Source organism: Sturnira hondurensis, unplaced genomic scaffold (assembly GCF_014824575.4).
Source record: "Sturnira hondurensis isolate 20B ecotype Veracruz unplaced genomic scaffold, ASM1482457v3 Scaffold0019910, whole genome shotgun sequence".
NCBI lineage: Eukaryota > Metazoa > Chordata > Mammalia > Chiroptera > Phyllostomidae > Sturnira > Sturnira hondurensis.
Window position 1 is genome coordinate 1,119,227 of NW_028092541.1, and position 24,279 is coordinate 1,143,505.

Consider the following 24,279-nt stretch of genomic DNA (forward strand, 5'->3'; position numbering starts at 1 on the left):
TGGTTCCAGGACTAAAATAGATCTCACATAACACATGCTAAAAGGAGGAAGAAAGTAAAAGATCACCAGAGAACCAGTTACAATATTGGGGTTAAGCAAAAGACTTTAGATAAAACAAAAAAATTAGGAAATACCAGTAACCCTAAGAAAAACAGGATATTATTTCCTAATAAATTAAAAAGGTTGTATAATAAGTAACAGGGAGAGTGACTTAATTGTGTATGCTGACTTTTAATTAGTTGTCTTTGGGAAATAATTTCATGATTTTATGAAATCTAACTATAAATTGTGTGATAACAGGCGGAAAATATTGTATCACCAATTGCTTTTTTCTGATATTTTTCTTTTTTTTCCCTGTCATTCTTGACTCCTGTTCATTGTATAACCTCCTTCTCACTGCTCTTCACCCCGGCATGCATTTCTTTTCCTGTTATGGTCATAAAAATGAGGCTGCACTTCCAGAAACGAGGCAATCCTACATAACCACCATTCACCAAAGTCACATTTCTAAGAAAACATCTTCACACATTTTGTAAGTTACAATGATACTCATTCCCTCTCTCAATTCTCAGAAGAAAATTGCTCAAAAATGTCTTTTGGAGTGAAGTGATCCTGTTGCATTTGCATTAAAGATTTCAGGCTACATGGAGTCATCTGCTCTCAGGAATGTGAATATATGAAAGTAAAGATTTGTGTCAGGCTTTTTCACTTTTTAGATATTGTCAATCATGTAGTAGCCATAAAGAAAAGAAATCTGGATTGATTTCTACTGAGAGTTGATTTATATGGTATATGTCTATGACATTAACTTCTCCATTTTGCCTTAAACTTAAAGAAATAAATTAATTTTTAACATTTCATAATTACCTAAATCAGCAAGCCATTCATATAATTTAATATTCAGGAATTTAACAGCAGCTGATGCTTTTATTCTTTTAGTTTAGCTTACAGACTTGCATATGACATGATATTGAACACGACTCACTTGAGGAAAGCTTTATATAAAGGCTACTTGGTAATTGGCAAAGAAATTTGAAATACATGTCTGGATTTTTCTTTCTTGCCACTAGAGGGCAAAATAGAAGTTTAAAAGGCTTTATTTTCATTTAATATCACAGAATTATGATTTTGCTTACTTTCTTCTTGCTATTAGAGCATCTTTGTGATAGAATACTTTTAAAACCACTTTTAAAGAAAGTATGTATTTTTGCATGATATGTAATTGGTTGTTTTGTCTTCTTTTGAACTGCAAATACAAAGAATAATCTTTTAAAATGTGTGCTAGCTAGTGGCCTAATTGTAAAAGAAAAGTGTGATTCCTATTTTTATCAAGTGACTTCTTAAATACATGAAGCTCATGGAGATGTTGACAATATTTATTTGTAATTAATTAGAAAAAGAGGGGGAGAATAAATTTTAAAAATTAAGTATATCGCTTGGATATTAGGTATCAATGTGAGAATTGTTTTAAATACATGGCCTGGGAAAAGTAGGAAAATATGTCAAATGTTTTAAAATTGTATAGATGCCATGCACTGTGTTTCTCTTGGAGAAAAACAAATATTTTTTGTAGTAAGATTATATATAATTAAAAATTATATACATATAATTATATATAGTTAATATATATAATTGTATTATATATAAGTGTATATCTTATCTGTCCTCTAGTTGGTATTTTAAAAAATATGTTCTTCCCTTTCTTTGTTCTATTAGTCTGTCTTTTTTTTTAAAGATTTTATTTATTTATCTTTAGAGAGGAAGGGAAGGAGAGAAGGAGAGAAATATCAATGTATGGTTGCCTCTCGTGAGTCCCCTGCTGGGAACTGGCCTGCAGCCCAGGCATGTGCCCTGACTGGGAATCGAACCACGATCGTAGGCTCGTGCTCAATCCACTGAGCTACACCAGCCAGGGCTTAGTCTGTCTTTTTATTGCAAAGGGTTTCAGCCAAGAACCTAGAAATATGGAGGGAAAATTATTTTTACTTTCCTATAACTGGGAACTTGTAGAAGGGAAGAACCGTCACTCATTGGCCTATATCTGCTTCTTCCAAGTCTTATAATTCTTAAATGGCCAATATGTATTTACTGAATTGAATCAAAATACTGATTATTTTAAATTCCTAACACGTTTTTCATGTTTCAAAAGGCCAATATGTATTTACTGAATTGAATCAAAATACTGATTATTTTAAATTCCTAACATGTCTTTCATGTTTCCATTTGTAACATTTCTTTCAGCTACATCTCTAATTTCAGTGATTTAAAACTATTTTATTATTAATCTTAATATTTGATGTGAGCTTTTAACTAGGTCAGTTTTCTCAGCATTTGCTCCAGGCATTCTTGCCTCCCCACCCACCCACTTGCCAAATGGGAATGTCAACTTGAAAAGGTATTTAAGAACTGCACCCTGGGATTATGTGCATTCAGCAGCTGAGTGCTTAGGATAAACTGTGGGTTTACATCATTCCTGTAAATGAGTCTCTGGTTTGGAACCTTAACCCGAATTCATCTGAGCAAAAAATTATCTTAATCTCTTTATAAACGGAATTGATTTTTCTGTTCAATTAAAGTCTATTTTCTAGACATATGGATAGTTATATGCATGCACACACCCTCACCTTCATATACTATCTCTTACACAAAATGCACATTACCCAGACCTCAGAGACTTAAGTAAATGTGAACCACATATTCAATTTCCCAATCTGTATGCAACCATGCTTTGTCCATAATCTCTACAAATACCCAGCTCATTTCCTTTTGGTTCTCCCTGTCTCTGCTTTTGCATCTTTATAGGCAATTGGAAAAATTGATGATAGATTTCTGTTGTTAAAACAATTTCCTACTTAAACTATAATTATAACACAAGCTTTGCCTGAGATTCACATGATAACGAGTTGTATTAAAGGAAAGACATTCCGCATTGTAGTTACTGCTGATCTTTTTATAATCATGTTTCTCATATTTAAAAAACTGTGATGTCCATAAAATTAACTACCCACTATGCCTAGTGCTCAAGCTATTGGCCTTGTAAGTCTCCTTTTTTATAAAACTACAATAAAATCATTACAGAAAAAATGTTTCTAATGGTTTTGTTTTCCTTAGTTTTACAAACTAAAGTGTAATTATATAGAGTAAAAAATGAAATAAATTTTCATTGAAAGAAAAATGTCCCCTTTCATTTATGTTACAAAATCTAAGAAAATTGCTTTAGCACCTGTAACACCCGAACCGAACAGATGCACCTGTGCTACCAGGAGCGGATTCAGTAAAACACTTTCTTTACCTCAAAAAGACATTAGATGTTGAATTTAGAACACAATAGTTTATATTAATAGCACTTTGTAGTTTTACTATTTTTTCAAATTAGATTCTTCCTCTAGTGACCCTAATAAGTCCCATGGCTTTAAATTGTAACTATGCCTTGGCTACCCCCGACTTACATCTCTGACTACCCAGATTGTGTCACCAATCACATCCTCAGCAGCTTTACTTACTGCCTAAAATGAATCATTTGATTCCTCCTAACACCTCTCTAAAAATATCTTCCTCCTCTAGTGTTCTTCATTTCAGTAATTAAAAACATCACTGACTGAGTTGCAGCACAAATCCAAAAACTAGAAGCCCTTTGTCTAAGTTACGAAAACCCCCTGGAGTGCAGATCTGCCACTAAAACACATTCCAAATACAAGGACTGTCTCTTACTACACTGCCGTCGCCCAGAGCAGTCATCACTCCCCTGAGCTGCAGGAAGAGCCACACAGTGTCCCTCCCAACAGTCTTCACCTGTCTTGATGCAGTCACCACATAGTAGTCAGAGAAAAAATTTTAATGTAAATCTATATATGTTATTCTATGCTTAAAATCATCTAAAGACTTCTGATTACACGTAAAACAAATCCCTGACAGTGGCCGGTATTGTGCTTAGAGGGCCTCTGCCTCCCTCTCCACTGGAACCCTACCATTCTCCCCTCTGTCTATACACTTCCAGCACAATGGACTTGAGGCTTTTTCTCAAACAAGCCAACCCTTTTCTCAGAGATCTTCCATAAAGACTGTAGTTGGATTACTGTTCAGCAAATACTTATTTCCTGCTTCTTCCAGAGTGGGTGGAATATAGTTTCCCACTGTTTGACCATGATTTTGACCATGAGGTTTGCTTTAGCTGATGAGATGTTAGCAGACATAAGAAAAACAAAAAGTTGGTAAGTGTTTACTTCATGCAGCTTGCCCTCTTCTTCCTCTTCTACTGCCACAAAACCTTTGACTGCATGGTCCCCAAATGAGGAGAAACAAGAACCAAAGCCAAATTAGCTGTCTTGCAAAACTTTGAACCTGGGTCACCCTAGGCAACTACAGACATGTGAAGAGGCTTAAATGATTGGTTTTAAGTAACTGAGTTTCACAAAAGTATAGCATTTTTGTGATCGTAGTTGACAGCTATCCCATTCAGTCTCTAGACACTTTATTTGTTCATTTATTTTTTTTGTCTTTCATAAGTGAAAGCAGGTATCTTTCTTTTGTTTTGCTTCTCCCATTATCAAAACTAAAAAAGAAAATATGAAATAATTCTCCATAGCAGGCACTCAGTAGCATCTCCCCCTGGTAGTTTCAGGCTAGCTATCTCTCACTCATTTCTCACAAGAACATTTTTGTTCTCCAACCTGTGAACAGTGAAACCCAGGAAGCAAATCTCTTCTGGAGAGATTCCTAGTCAAATGGTATGAGACCATGTTTTCCTTAAAGAGAGTTCTGAGTATTATTTTGGAATTGCAATTGACATTTTATAACTTGCCATTAAGGAAAAGTGGAAGTATGGTGGTCAGAGAGGGACATATAGTTTCCAATTTGGTGAGTCAACCTGTGGGGAAAGAAGAGGTAGGGGCCAGTGGTTCCAGGCAGAGGGCTAGAGTGAACAGTATAGAAGACTGGGTCTAGGAACAGCCTCCGTACCTGATACCACAGGCCTCTGAGTAATCTAAAGATTAAACTCGAAGTTCATGTATTAAAAACCTACTCTGTGACAGGCACCGTGCCAGGCTAATTTTACTTCATGTAACATAGCATATTGTGGAGCCGCGTTCACAGAATGATATTATTCTCCTATTGTGTAGCTTTAAAAAATAAAGAGCTACAGAAAGTTTAAGTAAGGATAAGTATACTTATTTAGTAGAGCTTGAATAACACTACACAATGCTTTTCAATTCTAAAGCAATAGCTAATCTTTTTAATATTAATGCCGGATTCAATAACAAGTCCAAGAAATCTTGTATTAACATGTTGTGGAAAAGTATATGGCATTTTAACCTAAAGGTACACTTAATAAACAGTAAGGTTGAATTCTATTCTCAGAATAATCCTACTTCATCACTTTAACCTTTTGTTGTTGTTCCCTTTCCAGGCTTGGGTGTGTTACACATATTAAGCAAATAAATAACTGATTATCTAGGAATCTTTCTTCTTATAATAAAGACTATGGGGTACTTAAATGGACTATGCATACATTGAATCATTTTAACTGGGGTGGGGGAGATGAAAAAACACAAAGAAGAACCAGAAAGAAAAGTGAGGTCTCAGCAATGGGCCATCACAGCAACTGGCCTGGGAAAGAGAACATTTCCCATTTTGTCCTCTAGGTGGGGGCACTAGCACATACAGAAGGAAAATAGCAGACAAGGGCTCTTGGGGTACCAGGCAGCATGGTAATGTAACCTTAATTCATTAAATCAAAGGGTGTTGAAGATTAAAAGGACTGTGTGGAACAACTAGTCTTATACTTTAATTTTATGGAGGACAGACAGACATAGATACTCTATGTAGGTTAAAAATGTCCTCTACTTTCTAATTCTTAATCACACCCTAACTCTTCCCAAGTCCCTAACTGACCCAATCTGACCCTAACTCTTCCAAGTCCAACCCCATTTCTTATCCCAGAGAAAGGTTACTCTAATGTTTGTCAAACTATTTTAAGAAATCAATTTATCGTGGCTCTTCCGGTCAAGATGGTAGTGTTGAGAGACATGGCTTACCTCTTCACACAACCACATTAAAATTACAACTAAAATGTACACCAACCATCACTCAGAGACATCAGAAATCAAGTTGAATGGAAGTCTGACAAGTACAGAATTAAAGAAACCACATCCACCCAGACTGGGAGGAGGGCACAGATCTAGAACAGGCTGGTCTCTTATTCACGTGCGGTGGATAAAAACCAGGGAGAGATATCTTTGGAATGAGGAGTCCCAGGCCCGTGCCAGGCCTCATTGTCCAGGGTTCCAGTGCCAGGAAGATAAGTCCCCAAAAATTCTGGCTGTGAAAATTAACAGGGATTTTGTCAATAGAAAAAACCTCTGGAGCCCCAAGCAGTTCTTCTTAAAGAACCCACACATGGACTTATTCAGACTCAATCCCTCTGAGCTCCAGCACCAGAGTAGCAACTTGAAAGGCACCAATGGTGTACAGGAAGAGACTGAAGTCTTCAGCATCAAGGTGAGCAGAGGCCACTGTCCCTTTTCTAAACCCTCCTTGCCACAGAACCAACAAGCTGCTGCCATATCTGAGACTCCACCAACCTGACTAAGGCTGTTTGACCCGCCTACGGGATCCTCAGAGACTCTGCCCCACCCAATTCACAGGACCACCGGAGCTGCTTTTGCATATGAATGGCTGCTCTTGGTTCATGCTTCCAACTTCCTAAATTTTATCAAACAAGCAACAGCTGGCCTCAGTTAGCCCCAGGCCTGGCACTAGCAGCAGCCAGTCTAGATTAACACTGCACCTGGGATCTTCAAGCCCAGCAGAAGTAGCAGCCATCTCAGATTGTTTTATAGCTCAAGCAGGGTGGCCCTGGGCAAAACACAAGTGGGAGCTGACCTTGGCCTACGCCAACCAGAAAACCCCAGGGCCACAACACCCAGTTGTCAACTACAGACCACATTGGAGAACCACCATCCTGTCCCTGCACAGCTGATCCTCCATGGAGGGTGGAAGTTGGTGGTAACAAGTCCATCCTCACAGCTGACAGGCCAGGGTAAATTCCTCTCATGATCTGCCAATAGCAACCAAGCCTCAGCAACAAGAGGGAGTATACTCAGCCCACACAAAGGGCACACCTCAAGTACCCAGCTTGGGTGATAGGGGAGGCAGTGCCACTGGACCCTATAGGACACCGTAGTTCACACTACCAAGATACAGAGTCAAAGCAGCTCTACCTAATACATAGAAACAAACACAGGGGGGCTGCTAAAATGAGGAGACAAAGAAACATGGCTCAAATGAAAGACTTGATCAAAACTCTAGAAACAGAGTTAAATGAAATGTAGGTAAGCAATATATCAAATGCAGAGTTCAAAAGACTGGTTGGAAAGATGCTCAAGAAACTTAGTAAGGACCTCAATAGCATAAAACAGATCTAGTCAGAAATGAAGGGTACACTAACTGAAATAAAGAACAATTTATGGGGAACAACGGGAGAGTAGATGAAGCTGGGAATCAAACCAATGATTTAGAATATAAGGATGCAAAAAACAAGAAGAAAAAGGAATTTAAAAAAATGAAGATAGTATAAGCAGTCTCTAGGACAACTTCAAGCATTCCAACAATCACATCTTAGGTGCACCAGAAGGAGAAGAGAAAGAGCAAAAAATTGGAAATCTATTTAAAATATAAAGAAAATTTCCCTAATTTGGTGAAGGAAATCAAGGACATTTAAGTCCAGGAAGCACAGAGAGTCTCAAACAAGATGGACCCAAAGAGGCCCAGTCCAAGACACTCCATAATAAAAATGCCAAAGCTTAAAGATAAAGAGAGAACCTCAAAAGCAGCAGGAAAAAAGAAGCTAGTTACCAACAGGGAGTACCCATAAGACTGTCAGCTGATTTCTCAAGAGAAAATAGCCATTTGTAGGCTATAAGGGATTGGCAAGAAATTTTCAAAGTTGTGAAAAGCAGGGACCTACAGCTAATATTGCTCTATGCAACAAAGCTATTATTTCGAATCGAAGGGAAGATTAAAAAGCTTTCCAGACAAGAAAGAACTGAAGGAGTTCATCATCACCAAATCATTATGATCTGAAATGTTAAAGAGCCTTAAATATTTAAGAAAAAGAAGCAAAGCTGTGAACAATAAAATGGCCAAAAATAAAAATCTATCAACAATTGAATCTAAAAAACAAACTAAACAAACAAGAAGAACAGAGACAGGTAGGTCCCTGATATAGAGAGTGTTTTCAGGGTTGCCAGATAGGAGGGTGGTGTAGAGGAATGGGTGAAGAGGTGAGGGGATTAAGAAGTACAAATGGGTAATAGCAGAATAGCCATGGGGATGTAAAGTGCGGTAGAGGAAATGGAGTAGCCAAAGAACTTATACACATGACCCATAGACATGAACAATGTGGGGGGATTGCCTGAAAGAGTGGGGTGTCAAGTCAAGGGAAGGCAAAGGGGGAAAATCAGGACAACTGTAATAGCATAATCAATAAAATATAGTTTAAAAAAGAAAAATAAAAAAATCAATTTATCTTCCGAGAGGTTTTTTTTTTTAACCATTAGTACAGCCTCCCCACAAGTTGGAAAACATCCAAAGGGTATGAGTCACTATAAAATTGACTTTTCCTTTTGGACAGGCCTCAATTTTTTGTCTTTTTCTGTTATACAATAGTGTACTTTTGGCAATATCACTTTCCATTGTTATCTTTTAATTTAAAAAATCTTATATCTCCTAAATTATGGATTCTCCACTAATATGACCTTCTGTCTTACTTTCACTGTTTAATACTGTCACTTTTTTATGTTTTCTCTGGCACTGAAATCAGATAAACATGGTCACGAATTGGAGGTCATTATTCAAATATATACAAGGACCAGTAGGTGACACATTCTATTTAAGTCTAGTAAAAAGGGACATCTACTTGCTACTGAACTTCAGGTGATTTTTCTCCTTGTGGAAACATAGAACCAAAATAGTATATATTCTAATACTTTATCATGCCTGAGAATTTATCTGAAAAAACTCAAAACACTACTTTGAAAGGGTATTTGCCCCCTTATATGCTCATTGCAACATTATTTACGATAGCCAAGCTATGGAGACAGGTCCCTGTCAACAGATGAGTGGATAATACAGCCATGGGACATTTACACATGGAATACTACTCAGCTGTAAAGAAAGAAGGAAATCTTACCTTTTGAGACAGGATGGATGGATCTAGAGAGTATTACACTAAGTGAAATAGGCCAATCAGAAAAAGGCAAATACCATATGATTTCATTCATATGTGGAAGCTAATGAAGAAAATGAACGAACAAGCAAAATAGGGAGAGACTCGTAGATGGAGAGCAGGATGACAGCCATCAGGGTGGGGATTGGTGAATTGGAGAGACTGATCAAAGAGAAAAAAACTCATGGACAGCAGTGTGGTGATTGCCAGTGGGAAGGACTGGGAGCAGGTGGAGCAGGGTATCAAGGATGTAGAGGTTATGAATGAAGACCTGACTTTGCGCTGGGGAACGCACTATGCAGTGTACAGATGCTGTGTAGAATTGTCACCTGAAACCTGTACACTTTTGTTAACCAGTGTCACCCTAAATATTTCAATAAAAAGAAAAAACATTTTCCATAAATTTAGATTTTTATGGAAATGTCACAATAATTAAATATATTTAGTTCATTTTTTTTAAACACTCAGAAAATTGAAATGTCTATGTACTGAATTCATCCTCAAGATTTACCATTTTGCTGGTCCCTGGTTTAAACCCTATTTCTTTCTACATTCGGAGCCTAGATTTTAATTCTCTGAGCCTCTTTCATCATCTATAATATAAAAATAGTAATTACTGAAGATAGTGATATGGTCTATTTTTGTTCCTATATAGTCACATATATACCAGGGTGTATACATAACAGTCACTCAATAAATATTAGCCAGTGCATCTGACTGTAAGCTGCTCTCACTCCTCCTGCTTGTTCTTATTTTCCTGCCTTCTTGGTACTTTACATTTTTATCCATTATTTTTTTAAATCATACATATCGGTTTACATATCTGAATCTTATATTAGACTCCCATCTCAGAGATTCTCTGTGAACATTGTACTTCTTCCATCTCTTCAAAGTGGAACATTCTTTTCCTTCTTTGCTTTCCAATTTTGAGGGCTTTTAATGGTAGTCCAACACATAACTTTTGTCCCTCGGTTGCTTGTGTTTTAATTGAAATATAATTTACATGCAATAAAAGGTATAGATCCCTAAGAATAAAGATTAATGAATTTTGACAAGTGCTTGAATTAGTGTAATTTGAACCCCAATAGAGTTGAAAATTATTTTCTTCACACACTAAAATTTTCTCAGGCATATTCCCAGTAAATTCCTCTGACACCATAGGCCATTTTTGATCTTCATATGAATGGAATGAAACACTATGTGCTTTTTTGCAAGTGTCTACTATCACTCAATAGGTTTTGGAGATTGATTTATATTATCACTCATATCAGCTGTGTGTAGGTCTTTATTTCTGATCATCAGGGTTTTTTTTAGAAATACACTGTAGTTTGTTTATACATCCCCTGTGGGATGGACATTGTGTTTTTCCACTTTGAGCTATTTTAAGAATAAAACTCTTTGAACATTCAGATATAAGTATTTTCTTGGACATATACTTTCCCTGCTCCTTTATAAATACCTGGAATAAAAGTACTGGGTTATAGGATAGATATGTGCTTAATTTGAAAAGAAACTGACAATTTCCCATGTGGATTTACCATTTTAAAACACCACCTTCAATATCCTTGCTGACATTTGGTGTTGCCATTCTTTTGAGGTTTAGCCATTATATTGGGTGTAAAGTATTTTCTGACTTTAATTTACTTTTCCTTGATGACAAATGATGTGAACTCTTTTGTGCTCTTTATAATAATGTCTTTCACTAAGCAAAAGTTTTTAAATTTGATGAAACTTAATGTAGTACTTTATTAGTTCTGGTTAGTGCTCTTAATAGCCTAAGAAATCTTTGCTTGCCCCAATGTTCTGAAAATGTTTCTTTTTATTTGCTTGTAGAAGCTTTATAATTTTACCTTTTAAATTTAGTTCTATAAAACATCTCAAGTTATTTTAATGAATGCCATAGAGGTCCATATTCAAATTTACCTTTTGATATTTAGTTGCTCCAGCATCATTTATTTGGGATTGCTTCAATCTAGAGGTCAATTTAGAAATAATCAATATTTTTAAAACATTGAGTCTTCAATATTGTATATTCTCCACTTATTTAGGTCTTTTATGACTTAACTTCTCTAAACAATGTTGAAAAATCTCAACACTGCACAAACTTTTCAGCTAGAGTTCTGTTTGCTAAATTGAGTTGTAAATTTTGTTTGTTCATATATAGGCCCAAGAGATGTTTATATATTGTCACTGTATCCTGAAATCTTGTTAAATTCACCTATCATATCTACCAGCTTTTAATATATTCTTTAAGTTATTCTACCTAAACAAACAACCATGTTTTCTGCCAAGAAAAACACTTTCGGGTGCTCCTTCTCAACTTAAGTCATTTGTTTTCTTGCTTTTTTTAAAAATTAAATTTGCTAGGCCCTCCAGTACAATGTTGAATAAAGTAGTGAGAGCAGAAATTCCTACCCTATTCTTGATTTTAAGTTAAAGGAGTTTAACATTTCACAATTAAGTTTTATGTTAACTCAAGTATTTTTCTTTTTTTCTTTTCCCAGTTTGCTGGGAGTTTTTATATTTAATGGGTATTTAATTTTTGTCAAATACTTTTCTACATTTATTAGTATATCATATGAGTTTTTGTCCCTTTTCTGTTAACATTCTGAATTATTTTTATTGATTTTTAAGATAATAAATTAACATGTTTGTGGTTGGAATAAACCTCACTATATCTTGTCTTATTATCCTTTCTATTTTTTATTTACTCTGCTTGAACTTTAAGTATTTGGGTGAGAACTTTCAGTATTTTGGGTTGTTGTGAGTTCATTTTCATTTCTTTCCAGAAACTTTTTGATTTCTTCCCTAATTTCAATTTTGACCCATTCGTTGTTTAATAGCATACCATTCAGTCTCCATGATTTGGAGTGTTTTGGGTTTTTTTCTTTGGGGTTGGTTTCTAATTTCAGTCCCTTGTGGTCAGAGAAAATGCTTGGTATGATTTCAATTTTCTTGAATTTGTTGAGGCTCATTTTGTGTCCTATCATGTGGTCTATCTTTGAAAATGTTCCATGTGCATTTGAAAAGAATGTGTATTTAGCTTCTTTGGGATGAAGCGCTCTATATATATCAGTCAAGTCCATTTCATCTAGGGTGTTGTTTAGTGCAGCTATATCTTTGTTGATATTTTGTTTGGAAGATCTGTCCATTTTTGACAGTGGGGTGTTAAAATCCCCTACTATAATTGTGTTGCTGTCAATATCTTTCTTGAAGTCTTCTAGGATTTTTCTTATATATTTGGGTGCTCCTATGTTGGGTGCATATATATTTATGATGTTAATGTCTTCGTGCTGGATTCTTCCCTTGAGCAATATGAAGTGACCTTCTGGGTCTCTCTTTATGGCCCTTTTTTTGAAGTCTATTTTGTCTGATATTAGAATTGCTACCCCGGCTTTTTTTTCTTGTCCATTTGCTTGGAAAATTTGTTTCCAGCCTTTCACTTTTAGTCTGTGATGGTCTTTTGTCCTGAGGTGGGTCTCCTGTAGGCAGCATATGTGTGGGTCATGCTTTCTTATCCATTCAGCTATTCTATGTCTTTTGATTGGAGCATTTAATCCATTTACATTTAAGGTTATTATTGATAGGGACTTATTCATTGCCATTTTTGTACCACAGTTCCTCTCTGTCTCTCTCTTTTCCTTCCTTTCCTTAAAGCAGCCCTTTTAGTATTTCTTGTAGAGGTGGTTTGGTGGAGGCATATTCTTTTAGACTTCTTTTGTCTTGGAAGCTCTTTATTTGGCCTTCTATCTTGATTGAGAGCCTTGCTGGGTAAAGTAGCCTTGGTTGTAGGCCTCTGGTTCTCATTACTTGAAATATTTCTTGCCATTCTCTTCTTGCTTGGAGTGTTTCCATTGAGAAGTCAGTAGCTAACCTTATTGGGGCTCCCTTGTATGTTACTTCCTTTTTCTCCCTTGCTGCCTTTAGGATTCTCTCTTTGTCTTGAAATTTTGCCATTTTAATGATGATGTGTCTTGAAGTGGGCCTCTTTGGGTTCCTCTTGAATGGGACTCTCTGTGATTCCTGGATTCGTGTAACTTTTTCTCTCATCAAATTAGGAAAATTTTCCATCATTACTCTTTCAAATAGGTTTTCTATCCCTTGTTCTTCTTCTTCTCCTTCTGGTATTCCTATTATTCGGATATTATTACGTTTCATATTATCTTGCATTTCTCTTAGCCCATCTTCATTCTTTTTGAGCCTCTTTTCCCTTTCTTGCTCTTTCTGGGAGATTCTTTCTACTGTGTCCTCCAACTCACTGATCCGATCTTCTGCCTCATCGATCCTGCTTTTCATTCCTTCTACTGTGTTCTTCAGTTCCGAAATTGTATTCTTCATTTCCTCTTGTCCTTTGGTGATAGTTTCTATTTCCTTTTTCATGTTGATATAGTTTGCGGAGAGCTCATGGTAGCTCCCCTCTAGTTTCTGGTAGCTCATTGTGAGCTCTTTGAATTTCCTGATAACTAGTGCTTTGAATTCAATATCTGATAGCTGACTTGCCTCTCTTTCATCTAACATTATTTCTGAGACTTCCACCTTTTCTTTCATTTGGGCATTGTTTCTTTGTCTTCCCATTGCTTATGAGACTCTTCTTGTTAGCTTCAGCTTCTTAAATTGATCTGTTCTGACTCCCTAGGTTTATGGTGTGAACTTCTGTGGTAGAATTCCTGTGAAATTCAGTGGTACAGTCTCCTGCAGGTATCTTGATGTTCTCTGCTTCCACCTACTCCTTTCTTTGTGTGTGTGTGATCAGCTGGAGGGGGAGGCAAAATGGTTTATGACAGCAGGAGAGTACTTTATGATATTTACAGTCACAGCTGGCAGAGAAGAGATAGAAGATCTTTAGGCTCTATATAGTGTTAACTGTAATCTTCAACCCAATTTGCCACCTCTAGGAAAGGATAGACCAAAGATAAGCCTCTTGTTGGGGAGGGAAGGCTTGTGAGTTGTATCTAGAAAGCAGTGAGGTTGCGGGTGGTCAGATTTTGAGGTAAGGTGAGAGTAAAGAATAGTAAATAGACGTAGCGTGTGAGCAAGTAGAGTTAATCACTACAGTAATAGAATTCAGGAACCTGTAAAGTGGGCTAAGACTGGAGAGATGTGTTGTGAAGTATTTACAGTGCTATAGAAAGCAACAAACAAACAAACAAACACACAAAAAAAGGGCAAGAGAAGTGAGGAAAAAGCAATAAGTTTGGGGTGAAATGAAGAGGGACTAAAACAGGAAAAAAGAAAGGAGAGGAACAGAGTACTGAAAGATACAGCAACAATAAAATTAAAAAATATATACGATTACTGAAAAAAGTTTAAAAATAAAAGTAAAAAACAAAAACAAAAAAACAAAAAAAACCCAACAACAAAAACTCCTTCCTTGTTGGTTTCAAACTGTCCAATCCGGTTTTTCTGGTTTCGGTGGGACCCCTCTGTGGACTGGGTTGTAGGCCCAGGCGCACACCCGCCCACCAGCCAGGCTACCAGACTGGGGTGCAGGCGCCCGCCCACCTGACAGGCTGCCTTGGTCCCACGGGATCTGGTACTGTCCTGTGGCTGGGTGAGAAGCAAGTCAAGCTGCCTTCACAGAACACCTCAGTCCACTTTCCAGTAAAAACTTCTCCAGAAAGCGTGCCTCTCAGCCCAGCCCAGTCCCCAACCTGACTGGTTAGGACAAAGCTCCTCTCAAATTTCCTGGACTGGCAGGCTGGTGGGCTGGCGACCACAGAGATCGCAACTGAACACGGCCCCCTGTCCTTGCCACCCTCCCTGCACACCTAGGCAGACAGGTCTCTGCCACCCAGCCCCACCTAGATGGTGAGGGAGGGAGCCAGCTCTTCCAGGGACCCCGCAGCCGGCCCAATGCTCCACTGGGTGCTGGGCTCCCTGTGAGTCCTCTGTGGCACTGGCCACAGACGGAAGCCTCTACACCCCTAACACAGCGGCAGCAGCGGTTCCGAGGCTTTTTGGGCTGGCCGAGGGCAGCCGGTCCTACCGCTGCCGCTTTTGTCTTTACTCACAGTTGCTGGGCTCCCGCTGAGTCCTCTGTGGCAGACGCCCTGACGCAGGCCGTAGACAGAAGCCTCTGGGCCCTGGAAGCTGCAGCAGCAGCAGCTCTGAGGTCTTTACGCGCTGGCCAATGGCTGCTGGTCCCGCAGCTGCTGCTTTTGACTTTACTCTGGGGTGCCTGGCTCCCGAGGGCAGCCGGCCCTGCCGTTGCCGCTTTTGTCTTTACTCACAGGTGCTGGGGTCCTGATGAGTCCTCTGTGTCAGACGCCCCTGTCGCTGGGCGCAGGGGGAAGCCTCTGGGCCCCGACCGCTGAGGCAGCCAAGGCTCCATGGTCTTTATACGCAGGCCAATGGCTGCTGTCCCACTGCCACCGCTGCCGCTGCCCTTGACTTTTCTCAGTGTTGCCGGGCTCCCGATGAGTTCTCCGTGGCAGACGTCCCTGTCGCTGGGCACAGACAGAAGGAAGCCTCTGGGCTCCAACCGCTGCGGCAGCCGCGGCTCCGAGGTCTTTACGCGCCGGCTAATGGCTGCCGCCGGTCTGGCCGCCTCCGTGCTTACTCGCGTCCCTGAGACCCCAACGACCTGTAGCTGTCTGGTTCGTCACTATCTCTGGTCTCTTATTTTCATAAATGCTGGGGAATTGTTGGTTGGGGAATTGATTGCGCTGTTCTTCTGTAAATCTGCCAGGATTTTCTCCCAGGTGTAGGAGAACTGCAGTCGCTCCGTCCTACTCCGCTGCCATTTTCCTCTCTCGGCAGTTATTTTAAAACATAGCACAGCACCCAGGGAATGACTTGTTGTTTTTTTCCCCCTGTGTTTCTTGCTTGTCCCTGTGCACCAGAGATAACGATTGCTAGAGATAACATTTGTGTGTTAGAGACCACATTGTGTCTCTGTGTGCGAGAGATAACATTCCGCTCCTGTAAGTTGCTTCTTGCTTTCCCACCAGAAGTAATGGTCTAAGTGACAGACCACCCCTCACCCTACATAAGCAATTGCTCCCCTCTGATTGGGGCCGGAATTTGGAGACTGCCTCCTCTGGGTCTGCCCGTGTAAATAAAGGAACCGCTTTGCTTCTTCCAGTGTTTGGCCTGAGTTCTTCCCGTAACATTTTGGTTCTTTGACCGGGAGACGACTCACAGGAGCAGGCGTTTGCCTCCGGTGAGGTGGCCTCGGGAACTCTGTGGAGCCTGTCATATGGCACAATGGCTGGGAGTTTAACCCGGATTCTACACGGGCAGCCTTAGCTGAGACAGACCCAAGCTCCCCAAAAGGGGGGAAGCCAGGCGGGTGAAACGAAAGCCCCATCCTTCTGTTTGCACCATTGTGGGAGGGACATCATGGGCGCAGGACCCTCAACAGTAGTAGATTGCATGTTGCAGAGCTTTGATCAGTTTGGGGGCCAGAACCCAAATATGATTCGAGACCAATTAGAAACTTTCTGTACATCAGAGTGGCCAACATTTGGGGTAGGCTGGCACCTGAGGGAACTCTGAAGTTAAGGATAATTCGGGCAGTACATCTAAAACTCACAGGCAAGCCAGGACACCCAGATCAGTATACTTACATAGACAGATGGCAGGAATCAGTGCAGGGCATGCCGTCAGTGTGCAGGTCAGAAGCCTAAGACGGTAGGAAAGGCTGGCGGTAGGGGAAAAGGGGCGCAATCCAGTGTTTTAGTTGCCCGCTCAAGAGAAACATGCCCCCCACCCCATTTTCAAAGGAGAACCAGAGGAAGAGCTGCCTGTCAGCCTACCTCCCCCACATGCTCCGGGAACTCTCCCGCAGGCCCCAGAGATTGAAACTCCACCACCCTCAGTCTCACCTGCGCAGCTCCAGCTGAGCCACCTGCCTCCCCGGTTATGACAAGGCTCCGACCCCGACCTGCTGTCCAGATGCCCTTAAGGGAGACTCAGGCCCTGCCGCAGATCGGGCCAGATGGCACCGAACAGCCAGGGCAGACGATTCTCTATCACCAGCCCTTCACCACCACCGACCTGTTAAACTGGAAGCACCATACCCCCTCCTACTCAGAGAAGCCCCAGGCCCTGATAGACCTCATGGAGTCCATTATGCAGACCCACTGCTCCACCTAGCATGACTGCCGGCAACTGCTCCTCACCCTGTTTAACACAGAGGAGCAGAGGCGTATCCCCCAGGAAACCCACCAATACTTAGAGACTGCAGCACCAGTGGCATCCTTGACCCAGTCCAGTGGGCCGGGATGGTGGCTTCTGAGGCCCAGCCTGACTGGGACCACAATACAGAGGAAGGGAGGGCCACCCTCCAGTGTTACTGGGATGCCCTCCTCCAAGGGATCCGAGGGGGGACCCGGCGACCGCCAAACATGTGCAAAGTAGCCGATGTCACCCAGCACCCCAGTGAGTGCCCAGGGGATTTTTATGAGCACCTCTGTGAGGCTTATCAGGTCTACATCCCATTCAGTCCAGAAGGGCCAGATAACCAGAGAATGGTCAACACAGCTTTCATCTCCTGGTCAGCCTTAGACATCTGGAGGAAACTTCAGAAACTTGAAGGGGTTGGCAGCATGAATATAAGCCAGTTAATAGAGGTTGCTAACACAGTCTACAACTACAGGGAGGAGATGGCAGCACCAGAGGCCCAGAAAAAGATGAGGGAGAGGGTATCTCTCCTGGCAGCTGCTCTTGGTAACCCCCTACCGAGCAAGAAAGGGCTGACTAAAGGAGGAGGAAAACAGCCATCTGAGAAAGGAAATAGACTGGCACCCCCAAAAGTAGACCCAGACCAGTGCGCCTATTGCAAAGAGAAAGGACACTGGAAAAGAGAGTGCCCCTATAATAAGAAAAGGAGAAGGCCGACAGGAGGGCAACAGGAACCAGGGTCACAGGCACCTACAGTCCTCAGCCCGGCTGGCTTGGACTCAGACTAGGAGGGACCGGGCTCACTGAGTCTCCGTCCCCATGAGCCCGTGGTCAACGTGACAGTAGGGGGCCAAACACTCCCGTTTATGATAGACACCGGGGCAGAACACTCGGCGGTGACTATGCCCGTTGCACCGCTGTCGGGCTGTGAAATCTCTATAGTCGGAGCCATGGGATGGCCCAGTAGCCCCAAACAATTCTGCCAGGCCCAACTGTTGAACTTGGGGGCCACCAGATAAAGCGTGAGTTCCTGTACCTACCAGAATGCCCTGTACCGCTCCTAGGGCGGGACTTGCTCACAAAACTAGGAGCCCGCGTTATTTTCCATCCATGGGGAAAAGCCCAGCTGCAGGTTGGCACCCCAAGACTCATCGCAGTCCTGCCCCGCCTCCCTCCCCAGGAAGAGTATCGGTTATATCAGGGGCTGAAGGGGACTGGAAGGGAGAGGCAGAAGAAAAAGAAGTCAACCTGCCAGAAAATTATCCCCAAGTATGGGCGGAAGATAACCCGCCAGGACTGGCCGAAAACCATCCGCCTATACTAAAAGGTCTAAAACCAGGAGCCAGCCCAAGGCAGGTCTGACAATACTCCATCTCCAGAGAGGCCAGGATAGGCACTGCAGAAGTCATCCGCAAGCATCTAGGAGAAGGCGTACTCCTACCCTGCCAGTGTCCGTGGAACACACCCCTTCTGTCAGTACGGAAGCCAGATGGAGGTGGGGATAGGCCGGTCCAGGACCTGAGGGCAGTGAACGAGGCAACAATCACGCTACACCCGGTAGTGCGAAACCCGTATACCTTCCTCAGTCAGCTCCCTCCAGGAGCCGCGCGGTTCACCTGTCTGGACCTAAAAGATGCCTTTTTCTGCCTCTGGATTGCGAAGGCAAGTCAGCCTCTCTTTGCCTTTGAATGGGAGAATCCCCGCACTGTGTTAAAACCCAGTTAACCTGGACCAGAGTGCCGCAAGGCTTCAAACACTCCCCCACTCTCTTCGGAGAGGCCCTGGCCAGGGACCTAAGGCCGTTCACCGACAGGGAGACTGACCTGGTGTTGCTTTGGTATGTAGATGACCTCCTTTTAGCAGCACTGACCCGAGACCGGTGCTGAGAGGGCACTTGCCGGCTGCTGGAACTGCTGACTAGGACAGGGTACCGGGTGTCGTGGAAAAAGGCACAAATATGCCAGACTCAGGTGAAATGTCTAGGGTTTATCATCTCTCAGGGAAAGCGAGTCCTAGGCCAAGAGAGAAAGTAATCATAGCCCTACCAGCCCCAACCACACGGAAGGAGCTCCAAGAGTTCCTGGGGGCAGCTGGGTTCTGCAGAATCTGAATCCTGGGATATGCTGCCCTGTCTTATATCAGGTATTAAAACCCTTATATCAGGTATTAAAGGGGCCGGACACAGTGTCTCTCTCTTGGGACATTGAGCAAAAGAAAACTTTCCAGGCCATAAAGGACCACCTCAGTCAAGCCCCAGCACTGGGGTACCAGACCCCAGCCGACCCTTCAATCTATATACACATGAAAAAGAGAAAGTAGCGCTGGGCCTTCTCACCCAGCAAGTTTGGCCCTGGCAGCAGCCAGCAGCTTACTTATCCAAACAACTGGACAATATAGCAGCAGGCTGGCCACCTTGCCTCAGAGCAGTAGCAGCTGCAGTCAGCCTCCTGCAGGAGGCCTACAAGCTCACACTAGGACAGGGGATCAATATCTATGTGACACACGCGGTGACCAGCCTCCTTGCTGGACAGGGACATGAATGGCTCTCTAACCCAAGACTGATTCAATATCAGGGCCTCTTTCATGAAAATCCCCGCATAGAAGTCAAAACTGTTTGGCAGATTAACCCACCCACCTTTCTCCTGGCGGAGTTGGGAGAACCTGACCGTAACTGCCTCGAAGTGAGGGAGGAGATCCACGCCAGCCGGCCTGACCTGCGAGACCAGCCCCTAACAAATCCAGAGCTGACATTCTATGCCGATGGGAGCAGCTACATGATAAAGAGGAAACCGAAGTAGCCAGGGGAAACCAGAGGGCTGACCAGGCAGCAAAAGTGGCGGCAACAAGCCCAGAGGTGACAACCGTGCTGTCGGCCTTGCAGAGACCCCCGATAGACCTGGATATAAATCAGCCAGACTGCACCCCAGAGGAGCAGAAGTGGGCAGTGAAAGAGGGCTGCCTACCAACAGCCTCTGGGATATGGAAGCTGCCAGATGGCCAGCTCTATGTCCCGCAGGGCCAAGCCAGCAACCTGGTCAGGCAATGCCCTGCCCTCACTCACCTGGGAAAAACACCCCTAGAGACTTTGCTTAAGAGATACTATTACTTCCCCAACATGTCTATGCTGTGTGCTACAGCCTCAGCACAGTGCTTCACCTGCGCCCGGAACAATGCAGCAGGCCACCCAGAAACTCCAGTGGGAGTCCAATACAAAGGACTGCAGCCTTTCGAAGATTTACAAATAGACTTCACGGAGGTAAAGCCTAGCAAAGGATACAACTACCTCCTCGTGACGGTCTGCACATTCTCCCGGTGGGTGGAAGCGTTCCCCACTGGGACAGAGAAAAGCAGAGAAGTAGAAAAGGCTCTACTCAGAGAAGTAATCCCAAGGTTTGGACTGCCCACCACTGTAGGGAGTGACCATGGACCCGCCTTTATAGGTGGGTGATCCAAGGTGATCCAAGGTGATCCAAGATCTTGCAACTTAGCTAAGGATTAATTGGAAATTACACACTGCCTACCACCCCCAGAGCTCAGGAAAAGTAGAATGCATGAATCGGACTCTGAAAGAGACACTGGCCAAATTTCATCAAGAGACTAACCTACCCTGGCCTGACCTGCTGCCATTAGCACTGTTCGGAGTTCGGAATGCCCCAAATCCCACTGGGTACACACCTAGCTAGTCTATGGCAGGCCACCAGCTATCTTGACCCTGCCTAGGGGAGAGCTTAAAGTTCTTGGAGAAGCAGGGCAGACTAGGTATCTCCAGAAGCTAGGGGAAACACTTAGCCAAATACACCAGGCCGGATTAGGCCAAGAACCCTGTCTACTAGGGGGGCCGGCCCACTCACATAAGTGGGGAACTATGTATGGGTAAAAGATTGGAAACTATGTATGGGTAAAAGATTGGAAAAAGGAGCCCCTCCAACCCACACGGACAGGTTCTCACTTAGTCATTTTAACTACCCCCAACTGCCCTTAAGGTTGCAGGAATTACACCTTGGATTCACTACAGCCGAGCCAAGACAGCAGCAGACCCTGAGGACCAGAGGGCTGACGACGATCCAGAGACACCATCGCCGAGGCTGCCCACCTTGAGGTTAAGGAGAAGACCAGTCACCAGCAAGGATTCGGCGAATGGATCGTTGTTCCTGGGGATTCCTGCCTTCCTGGGGATACCTGACTCTCGTCGGCATCTTGGAAGTAATCCTAGAAATTGGACTAGTGACCGTAACTTCCCCGGAATAGAGTTCTGGGGAGCGGGCTGCTCTTGGGGTAGCCCACCTCTGTATTGTCTGTACCTTTGGATACTTAATATGTTTTGCTTAGCTTGCTCAGCCCCTGCTACAGCCCCAGTTTGCAAATGCAGCACGTCAGGAGAAAGAATCGGGATAGGAGGCAGCATAGCATCCTGGTACATGGAGCCAAGAGACTTCACGACAAGCACCTCTATGTCCTCAGATTGTGTTAGAGGCTCGTCGCTTTGCAGCTGGGGAGGGAAACTGTATCAGACATGTATTATGGTCGGGAGTTCAGGGTACCAGAGCCGGAAGTGTGCACCTCATGGGCCCCCAGGTAGACAGGTCTGCTGGAACCACTATCCACAGCTGAGTAGCCCTAGCCAGGCAGAATTTGAAGCAGCCAGGAAAGAGGCAGTAAAAGAAATAGAAGGTTGGAATTGGAGAAATTGGAGAATAAATCCTCAAGCCTCGCTCCAGTGGCTGCTTCCCTTTCTAGGACCCCTAATTATTATCTTCCTAGGAATAAGCTTTGGGCCCTTCATATTGTGGACCATAATCCAGACTCTAGAGGCCATAGTGACTAGATGGGACAGAGCAAAGGTCCTTGCCCTCCAACAGTACCAATATAGGTACCAATCAATACTTACTGAAGTCTTCTAGCCTAGATAACAGCCAGCTATAGGTGATGCTAAAGTAGCCAATAATGGCCTGTAGCATCAGAAGGGGGGAATGTGAGAGGAACTTGGCAGTTATTTTAAAACATAGAACAGCTCCCAGGGAATGGCTTGTTGTTTTTTTCCCCTTTGTTTCTTGCTTGTCCCTGTGCACCAGAGATAACGATTGCTAGAGATAACATTTGTGTGTTAGAGACCACATTGTGTCTCTGTGTGCGAGAGATAACATTCCGCTCCTGTAAGCTGCTTCTTGCTTTCCCACCAGAAGTAATGGTCTAAGTGACAGACCACCCCTCACCCTATATAGGCAATTGCTCCCTGCTGATCGGGGCCGGAATTTGGAGACTGCCTCCTCTGGGTCCTTGCGCGTAAATAAAGGAACCGCTTTGCTTCCTCCAGTGTTTGGCCTGAGTTCTTCCCGTAACATTATCATTATTATCACTTTCTTTAACTTACTTGGATGTAAGTTTTTCTTCCTAATTATTTTCTTTAGATTAGGCTTAAAACAATTATTTCTAACTTTTTTCTTTTTTGTAATATGAATATTTAAATCTATAAACTTCCATCAACTCATGGTTTTAACTGTTTTCCACTAATTTTTGCTAAGTTGTGTTTTCATTACTAGTTACTTAAAAATATTTTTCAATTTCCTTATAAACTATAATTTGATCCAGTCTGATTCACTGATCAGGTTGGGGTCAAAACACTAGCATTTCCAACAAGTTCACACACGATGTCAAGGCCTCTGTTCTGGGGACAGACCTGAGGGACCATGGCTCTCAGGATGGTCCCTATTCTCAAGGTGTAGCCTTTCTGAGTTTCTTCACTCCAGCAGTTTGGAAATCTAACTCCTTCCAACACCTGGCTACCTCTAGGATTTCTGTGCTGCTTTCATTGTTCCAACAATCCTTCTGTGCTAGACCTGTGGAGTCAAAGCCTTGCACTGCAATGATCTGTGTTTAGCCAAATGCCTGAAGGGACCACTGTGCAGATTTCTGAGGCCTCTTCTCTGTGCAACTCCCTCACTCTGCTGCTTGTGCCACAGAACACAGCAGACTTGCAGGTCCCGAACAGAACCGCTATTTTCCCTGCCCAGTGAGGCTGTTCTCTTCTTTGTGGGTTCTTCTCTCCCTTGTGGAGCAGTTTGGGAAGTGCCCAGGCAGAAAACCAGGGTGAATGGGGACTCAGCTTGTGAGTTGTCCTTCTCTCAGGAATGACAGTTATATGCTGTGTTTTCCCCACAGCCTGAACGCAGTGGCCACATACATTTTGTCCTTGTTTGTTGACCTGTGTGGCAGGAAGGTAACCACTCTGCTGAGGCCAGACTGGCCCTGTGTGTACTCATACATCATTAGTGTGACTCCTTACCCTCTCAGGATGAAAGATGTTCTCTCAAATGGCTAGTTGCTCTTCTTTTCTTCCAACTGGTACTTATCACTCTCCAATTCCTACCCTGATTATAAGACATGGCAAAATATTTAATATTTGGGACTCAATTAAATGAGACGATCAATGTGCCAGAAATTACTCTCTAAGTAGCACTGATGGAAACAAGGTAAATGGCAACAAACAACCAGATATCAAGGAATTTGTTTTGGGATTATTCATTCATTTTTAATTCATTAAGTCTATTTATATTTTTTGTAAAGCACAAAGCTGAAGATGGAGGATTGGGCAAAGAATAATCCAGTGACAAGAATTTCAATGAACTCATGAAGTACTACCAAAATTTTCTTGGAAAAATATTAAGTTTTACAAGGATATGTGATGTGTTTTATTACTAGAAATTTAGTTTTCAAGTTTTAATGTGTCAAAGACTACTAATAATTTTAAAATTCACAAGTATCCTTTAACAAATACAAAATTGATAAGGAAATAAAAGCTGATAAGAAAAGAAAATGCTATGTTTTCAGTCTTGACACAAACACCACTTTAGGCAGCTCAAGCCAAGCAAGGTTTGGTGAAGAGAATGAGTTACGCAAGTGTTGAAAAGAATAGAGAAACAACCAGGAAG

The 24,279-nt window shown here is 42.5% G+C and overlaps 1 protein-coding gene across 1 annotated transcript; it reads left to right on the forward strand.

Moving 5' to 3' along the window:
- Positions 1–18,460: 18,460 nt before the first annotated feature.
- Positions 18,461–22,363, forward strand: LOC118974862 (uncharacterized). Its single transcript, XM_037028436.1, has 4 exons — positions 18,461–18,706; positions 18,800–19,012; positions 20,121–20,662; positions 21,334–22,363. The coding sequence occupies exons 1-4, from the start codon at positions 18,461–18,463 to the stop codon at positions 21,446–21,448; spliced, it is 1,116 nt and encodes a 371-aa protein (XP_036884331.1). The 3' UTR covers positions 21,449–22,363.
- The last annotated feature ends 1,916 nt before the right edge of the window (positions 22,364–24,279 follow it).